General features: G+C 50.6%; 1 protein-coding gene across 2 annotated transcripts; it reads right to left on the bottom strand.

The window, feature by feature from the left end:
• Nucleotides 1-243: 243 nt before the first annotated feature.
• Nucleotides 244-6,004, bottom strand: DMRT2 (doublesex and mab-3 related transcription factor 2). Of its 2 annotated transcripts, none has more exons than XM_049645357.1 (3): nucleotides 5,431-6,004; nucleotides 3,771-3,873; nucleotides 244-1,679 (listed from the first exon to the last, which is right to left on the bottom strand). In XM_049645357.1, the coding sequence occupies exons 1-3, from the start codon at nucleotides 5,956-5,958 to the stop codon at nucleotides 622-624; spliced, it is 1,689 nt and encodes a 562-aa protein (XP_049501314.1). In that variant the 5' UTR covers nucleotides 5,959-6,004; the 3' UTR covers nucleotides 244-621. The 2 variants fall into 2 exon arrangements, with proteins under 2 accessions (XP_049501314.1, XP_049501404.1); XM_049645447.1 differs by lacking the exon at nucleotides 244-1,679 and adding an exon at nucleotides 1,690-2,158.
• Between the last annotated feature and the right edge of the window lie 2,297 nt (nucleotides 6,005-8,301).

An 8,301-nucleotide genomic window follows, 5' to 3' on the forward strand; every position in this document is an offset into this window, starting at 1 on the left:
AAATCCTTGGGGCGCCTGGGTGGCGCAGTCGGTTAAGCGTCCGACTTCGGCCAGGTCACGATCTCACGGTCCGTGAGTTCGAGCCCCGCGTCAGGCTCTGGGCTGACGGCTCGGAGCCTGCAGCCTGCTTCAGATTCTGTGTCTCCCTCTCTCTCTGCCCCTCCCCCATTCATGCTCTGTCTCTCTCTGTCCCAAAAATAAATAAAAAACGTTGAAAAAAAAAATTTAAAAAAAAAAGAAAATACACCAAATCCTAGAAAAATAAAGAAAACATTTCACAGACACTAGTTTTTCACCTAGACAAAGGCAACTAGGTACTTCTGCAAACACTGGGTCTTTTTAGAAGACAGTGTCAACTTTATTGCTTTTTGAAATGCTGTGTAAAGCATGGAACTTTACAGTTTGCACATAAGCAATTTCCATCTTTAAATATATTTATGTGGTGAGAAAAAGTACATGCATATGAATATATATAATTTTTTTAAATCATCCCCATTTACATTAGAAATTTCTTTATACAAACATGTGAACCCTTCTTCTTAAAAAAGAAAAAAAAAAATTCGCCACTGGTAGGAACCCTCCAAGATGGCAGAAAATCCAGCTTTCTGTGTAAGCAGCCTTTCACTGAGAGACGTGAGTGATGGCAGATGAAGGCCTCTTCAGAATAGACTCGACAGAAAATGACAGGGGTTCATTCACAGAGAGTTTTGTTCCAACTTGCTTGGCGACGAAAAGGTCTTTCGCGTATCTATCTATTGTAAATGTGTACTTCTGGTTCTCCTTGACTAAACACTCTCTGGGCTTCTTAGGGGCGTCTTCAAAGGCCCCTTTGACAAATGGCGTTTTCAGCTCAGGGCCTGATGTGTCATTAAGAGTTTGCTGGAATAATGAATGGAATGGATTATGTTTAAGTGGCACAGGGTGCCTGGTGCTTTCTTTGCTGATCTTGGTTAAGACGTGCCCTTGAGCCGCCAGGGAGTCCGTGTCAACAATGGGAGAGAAATTCCGTTGGGGTGGGGAGAACGCAGACCTCTCAGGGACAGCCTGGTGACCATGAAGGTCACTTCTCGAGGTCTGGACCTCTGCAGCATGAGGCGACACCAGCGAGCCTTCTAGTTTGGGTGGTACCATGTCGTGCTCTGCGACAAGGCCATCCTGGACTCGCACTCCCTTCAAGTCCCAGCTGGCCCCGGGTTTCAGGGCTTGAACCGAGGTGGTGGTGTTTAGCAGGCATTGCTGATAAAGAAGAGTGTCACTAATGGGGCCACACTTGGGCCAAACTAAAAATCTTGAGGACAAGGGATACTGTCTGTAAGTCGTAGCCACGCTGACGTTGGAAGAGATGAGTTCCATATTCCCAGAGCCTGAATACTGCATGGTTAGATCAAGGCAGGTGGGCAAAAAATTGCAGAAGTCTTTGTTTGGAGGCTCCACTGGGGCGGGGCTATAGGCACTTTTGTAGGAGTTATATTCAGGTCCGTGCACCATACGGTTGGGCAGGAACAAGGCAGCAGCTTGGGAAGCTTCCAGCATCTCCCTCTCTTTATATTCTCTCTCCAGCATAATGTTCTCCAACTCTTTATCAGCAAAGGCTCGCCTTTTCCTCATCCGGTCACTTACCGGGGGAGGTAGGGGTAAGCTCCCTCCCACATAAGTCTCTGCTGGAATTGGGCGGTAGCCTAAAATAAGCAAGCATTGCACAGGAAAGAGATTAACAACTAGGGAAGAAAATTCCGGAAACCCAGAAGGTAACAGAGACACTGCAAATGGGCAGGACAAGAACAAGAACAATTTACAGTTCTAAAACACTGATGTTTTACACAGAAAACAAAAGTATAGGTTCAAGTGAAAAGAGTTCTCTTTGGGGAGCAGGAGATCCAGATTGTAACTTTTTGTTATTGTTGTTTTTGCCATTACAGGTTTGTTTGTTTACCTTTACAGGCACACTTCACTGGCTGAAAGTTTAATCTACTTCCCAGGCTCCTACATATTAAGAGACAAGTCTGCTCATCTTGCTTCAGTCAATGCTTTATTACTATCCGTGTCATCTTTTTCCATTATCAAAAAAGGTATCTATACCTAAAGCTGATGGCATTGTTATTTTCTAAAGACGGTTCATTATGGACATTGTTACAGGTGGAGAATAATCCAAGGAGAACTAGAAAAAAGAGAAAGTGACAGCAGATTAGTGAGGAGAAAAACAGAAAAGACTAAGGAAACAGGGAAGCACAGAAAATTGAAAAGAGCTGTTAACTAGTCAAACAGATTCTGCAGAGAACAATTTAACCAGCCCCCTCCCCCCCAGACTTGCAGTAAAAACAAACAAAACTAAAGGCAGGAGAGGAGATCAGCCTCTCTATTGAAAATAACTGATCTAAAACATTTCTCCCAATCATGTTGGCCAGTTACCAAAATGGTTGAGCAGACAATCATTACAGTATAAACTCATTGCACATTTCACGAGCAAGGGCAGAGATTTTAAAAACCTAAGATTAGTACGGCATAAATAGAATTCCTAGTAGCATGAAATGCTTTGAGTATTTCACTATCCCCAACCACTCAGTACTAGCAAATTTGTTTGAAGGATCCATTGTGACAAGCCCAACGCCCTCATTTGCAAATAAAATAAAATGTGAAAATTAGTGTTTCTATTTCTAAGGTAAGTTTTTGCCAGGAAGTTATTTACTTGAATTTACTATTCCATTTTGCCCTCCCACTTCTCAAGTTGTTTTGGCACCTTTTCAATTTATCCGTGCTGTCCCTATGGCTATAAATCTGTTTACCCAGTTTGCAACCAAATTCATTTTTAACGCACGCGAAACCATTCTAAGATCAGAAGTATACAGCACAGGATTAACACACGAACAAACTCTACAACCTGTCTAGAACCAACCCAATTAGAAGCCACATGAGAAAAAACAGAATGCAAATATCTACTTTAAAAAAAACAAACTGCTTTTCAACCTGAATCTTATGAAGGAGGAGTGATTACAACAAATACAAACTTTCCTTTATTTAAATGGTGAAGGGTGATCAATATATTGTTTCTCAGAGCCATAAATCCCATCCCCAAAGAGAGCTGCTTTTAAAAATCAGCAATATTTTAAGTAAAATTAATGTATCCCCAAGCATTAGAGAAAGTGAAAACTTGGTAGAGAGAATTCACGCCGTTCAAATTCAAATTCAACCTCCACTTCTCTTGTTTGATTCAAAACCTTTTCCAGATTCTACGATCTTGACGGTTAGAAATAAAAAACAGTAAACCGAGAAATAAGAAATAGTAAACTGATGTAGCTAATCCAGGGAGGAATACAGTACAGCGAAAAAGAGTGGTATTAGATGATGCATCAGTCGGAACTAGAGGTCTTTATTGGCGTGGGTAGCTGTTCAGCTCCTCACTTGACTTACTTCAGCTACAATTACACCCAAAGAATTTGTTCTTAATTTGTTTCCTTGCTCCGTCCATGATCTGGTGGCATGCCCTCACACTAGGGCCAATTTCAAATGCACCCCACGTTAACCCCTTACCTATTAAGCAGACTACAACTGCTATGCAGACAACAAAATTACCGGTGGCAGAAACCTCAAGAGGTATGTGAGATCCATTTCCCCACACCCTGATTTCCTCCCTAAAGCAAAACTTCCTAATACAAAGTACCCTCCCCTCAGAGTGCTCCTTCACAGGTTAATAAAAATGCCATATGTGTGAATGATGAGAAGCCCTCCGAACTTGGTTTAAAAGGCTAAAGGATAATTCTGCATTGCTTTACCTTCTAAAATGCTTTTGGCCAGCAAACTGGGTGCCCTGACTTGCCTCTGATACACGGCTTTGCGCTCGAAATTATTCTGTTTCCCGGAAAGCCCCTTCTTGTCCTGTAAACACAAGAAACATAATCAACAATGCCCCACAAGAAAGAGAAGGAAGGGGCATCAACAACCCTCCCCGGTCTAAATGTATTTATTTTCTCATCCCATGTAAAAATAATTCTCAACAAATTCACATCAGCACCCCTTAATTCCAGGGCAACAAGCTACTTCAGTTGACAGGCAGTAGAGGAGATTTTCTCTGTGGCCACTTTGCTAGAGTCACTCCAAATTCATCCCACAGCTAGAAGTTGGGGGACATCCCACAGTCAAGATCGCAGGAGCCAGGCCCTGAAGGAGAGCTGTGGGGGACAGCTGTGTCCGGGGCATGCAGAGGTAGGGCCAAAGGTGTCCGTGGCCTGCGATTGAGCAGTGAGGTGAAGCTGGTTTCTTCTGGCAGCAAGGCAGGTGGAATGGGGTACAGGGGGTTGAGAGAGAGGTATGAGGGAACCTGTCTCTCACACTCTCCCGGGTCTGGCCAAAAACAGTTGGAGCCTGGGATACATGAAGGCAAAAACAAAAACCTCAGCGGCCACCTGGGGCACGGGACAAGGGGAAACCCAACTTTGCTCCCTCTGTCACCTCCTGGTTGGTGGGATTCTGGGTCCTTCTATGCCTGAGTCCAGCCCTGAATGCCCAGGGACCCTTGAGGGATGTAGGAGCCCTTGGTGCCAAGCGCCTCACTCTGGAGGAGGCCCAGCCCAGGGACAAGGCCACCTGGGTCATCCAGAGCACTCTCTGGGGCCCTCAGAAAGCTTTCCATTAGGGTCACTGCCTCCGATGAGGATGTGAACCCCTCCCCAGTCCCTCCTGGAGAAAACGTAAAAGCAAAAATCTTCCCAGGCCCTGAGTCTGTAAGGGGTGGGGGAGTGGGGGGAACCCCGAAGCTTCCCTGGCTCTGAGCTCTCCCAAGTGCAGGAACACATGGACACAGGAAATCCAAAGGTCAAGAAAAGCCTCACCCTTAAAAAAAACGCTGGCTCTCCTCACAGCTGGAGCCCCCCGGTGGGAGGCACCAGGGACCCCTCCACCAGCCCCTTAGCTTAGGTCGAAGCTGGCTTCAGGACCTAGGGCTTCGGGCACCTAACTTCCCACGCCACCCTTGGTCTCATCTGTAAAATGGGCAGCACTTTCTGCCTCTCCCTTTGACAGCGAAAGCTGCGCGGTTCTTTTTCGAGAACAGCACCAGTAACACAGCGACTGCAGCCACCACTGTCCTCCCCCTGCTCCCCAACACCACCAAAATAAACACGTAAAAGATAAAATATCTTTCCCCAAAACCTCCCAGACCACTCTCAAGGCCTTTCTGCCTGCTTTTAAAATTACAAAATCTTTTTGGTCAAGTTCCCCGGCGATGCCCGCGGCTGCCTCCCTGCCCCGCCCCCCCCCCCCCAGGCCACCGGGACCAGAGAAGCGTCTTCACCACCCGTCCCCCCCAGAAGCGCCACGCGCCGCGGCCCTCCGCCGGGCGGGGCGAAGGGGGCTGCCCGTCCCTTCCCACGCCCGACCCCCACGGCGGCCCGGACGCCCCCGCGAGGCGCGACCCCGGGCCCGGCGGGTACGCACCTCGGTGGCCTGCTGCCTCCGGAGCGCCACCTGGGCGGCCATGACGCGCTGGCGCTCCACCACCAGCAGGCAGTTGGCGCACTGGCAGTCGCGCCAGCGGCAGAAGCGCTTGTGGCCCTTGAGGCAGGACACCACGCCGTGGTTGCGGCAGCGCGCGCACTTGGGCGTGCGGCTGAGCTTGCGCGGCTCCGCGCCGCCGCCCGCGTTCGCGCCGCGCTCCGGGGGTCCGGCCGGCGCCGGCGAGGCCTGCGGCGCGGGGGTCGGCCCCCGCGGCGCTCCCCGCTGCTGCTCCGGCCGGCCCTGCACCCCCGGGGAAGCGCCCGCCTCCAGGCCGTCGCCCTCATCCTCCGCGTCGTCGTCCTCGTCCTCGTCCTCGTCCTCGTCGTCCTCGCCGTCCCCGTCGGCCGACGGCGGGCTGGGCCCGGGCGGCGTAGGCGGCGGCGGCCCGCGGCCGTCCTCCTCCAGCTCCAGGCTCTCCACGTCGATCTCCCAGTCCCCGGCCGCCGGGCCCGCGGGCCGGTCGGCCATGGCGCGCGGCGCGGCGCTCGGGCTCCGGCCTACGCTCAGTCTCCCGCGCCCTGGTCGGGGGGGAGGGGGGGACACGAAAAGACCCGAAGACGCACCAACCACCGTCAGGCACCGACCCCCGGGTCTTGAGCCCAGAGCTCCCGGTCTAGGGCCTCTGGCCCTTGGAGGAGCCCTGTTCTCTTCACGTCCCTCGCATCCACACCACACTGCGTTTCTTGTACCTTTAGGGCCCCCAGAAATTCCCAACTCAACAAGGTTTCTATCTTAACTCATTCTAAGTGCTCTAGGAGCACCTGATCTTTAACCACAGACCTCTCTGCCTCTTTACACCAGCTTTCGGGACAAGTCCCGGGGTAACGCACGGATCACACACACAAAAGTATTGTGTCCAACTGGGCCGACCTAGGCCACTTGTCAGGCTTCCCCATAGCCAACTACTAGGGCCATGATGAATATGAAACTATCGATGGGAGAGTTACTTTCCTTTGGATCACAAGGGGCCCCTTCAGACCCAGCGAAGTACCATTCTATGCCTCTCAAATGCCTCATCCTCTTACACCACTACAGGGACCCTCTTTTGCGCTTGGAGAGGTCCTTTTACGCCCCCCACCCCTAGCAAATAGTCAACTCAAACCCAAAAAATGTTCTTCTGTCAGAGACCCATAAGGACACCGCGCATGGAGCTGCAGATGCCCTTCCAACATCAATAATGCTTGAGCCTCGCACGGCTGAGCTGCACGGTCTCCATATACATCGGGCATGGTTTGCACTTTAAGGCAAGACATCCAGATAAAATAGAAAAGATAAGGAACGGCGATTTTGCCCTCCCTGACACCCGGAGCGACATCACAGCACTCACCAAGACTCTGAGGCCCGAGCTAGCAGCCGAGGCAAAAGATATCCAGCTTTAGGACCTGGCTCTTGGGCTGCTGGCTGTGCTTGCAAATACAAATCAGGGTCGCCACACCCTGCCACGAAATCGGGGGCTGACAGCTGGAGGCTCAGAGCCCAGTGGACGGGGAGTACGGGGGATGGGTGGAGAAGATGAATCAAGTCCTCAGCAGCCTCGCCCCGCACATCCCGGACTCCGCAAAGTTCTAATCGGTCCTTGGCAGCCCCGAGCGCTTCACCTCGCAGGAGCTGCTTTCTGCTTCCTGTGACCCAATCTGGGCGGGAAGGTTGGGCGGCCCTGGCCTCAGATTTCGGGCTCTCCCGGCGGGCGTACGCAGCTGCGTGCGGCGCAGCGCCCCTGGCTGCAATAGTTAGTCTCTGCTCCCTTTCCTAGTATTATCGGCTCTGGGCCCCGAGCACCGCGCCCTCTAATTGGACGGTTGTCAGGCGGTGTGCACGCTGATTGGCCGAGGCGCGCCGGCCTGGCGCTCCCCGCCTCCTGGCGGCCGTCGCGCCCCTCCCTTCGGCGCTCCTCCAGAATCCACCCGCGCAACGTTCGGTGCAGCCGGGTTGTCTGTCCCAGCGCTAAACCGAAGTGTGACGGTGGTCTGCTGGGGTGAAGTCGCCGTTTATCTCACGGACAATAGGAAACACACTCTTGCGAATCGCATTGTTTACAAAAGAAGGTAATGCTCAAGGCAGCGGTCGGAAAGACTGGTGTTGGTCTCTACGTTATCAGCAAGTCCAGTATTTCTGCGACTCAGTAATTAACCCAAAGTTGGGCTTGGAAATGAGGCCTCTCTAATCGGGCACACAGCTGCATCCTACTTTCTCCTGCAAGACTAAATCAGTGGTCACCTTGCACCACCACAGCGCCAGACTGGCGGACAAATGATCTGTAGATATTTTTATGGCTAGCGCCGCTCATCCTTAAACTGCAAAGTAGTTCTTCGTAACTTTCATCTTACCGGTGAGGCCGGCGGGTCGCCAAGTCACCGACGTCACTTACATTTTTCTCCGATGTCATTTTTCTCCGATGGGGGGGGGGGGGGGAGGGCGGAAATACGTGCCATTTGGAGATTTAGGTGCAACATATCCACTCTAAGCATGTTTTAAAATGAAGCTATTTTTTAAGATGACTTTTTTTAGTGTGCATGAATGTATTTATAAAGAAATACTTTCTGTCTCAAAAATCCCTTACACAAATGTTTAATAAATTGAACTTCCAACATGTCTAAAGAACTAGTCCCTTAATCCAACGCTACATTTTATTTATTGAAGTGAATTTAAAATCACTTAGGCGGCGTTTTGTCTAGTCACCCCTTTAAATAATCAATGCCCCTTGGGATCGGTTTGAGAGACAAATTGGGAGACTGAGTGCTGCTGCACGGAGCACATAGTAGGCCTGCGATAAATATGCGTTAAAGGAAAGAAATCGCTGAACTGATTCTA

The sequence above is a fragment of the Panthera uncia genome, chromosome D4, assembly GCF_023721935.1.
Source record: "Panthera uncia isolate 11264 chromosome D4, Puncia_PCG_1.0, whole genome shotgun sequence".
Lineage (NCBI taxonomy): Eukaryota > Metazoa > Chordata > Mammalia > Carnivora > Felidae > Panthera > Panthera uncia.

What these genes read in the sequence shown, in the direction of transcription:
- DMRT2 (XM_049645357.1), bottom strand. Translation starts at nt 5,958, where the DNA reads ATGGCCGACCGGCCCGCGGGCCCGGCGGCCGGGGACTGGGAGATCGAC. An exon ending in GGAGGCAGCAGGCCACCGAG is followed by an intron (nt 3,874 to 5,430) that starts GTGCGTACCCGC and finishes TTGTGTTTACAG; the next exon opens with GACAAGAAGGGGCTTTCCGG. An exon ending in GGCCAAAAGCATTTTAGAAG is followed by an intron (nt 1,680 to 3,770) that starts GTAAAGCAATGC and finishes TGCTTATTTTAG; the next exon opens with GCTACCGCCCAATTCCAGCA.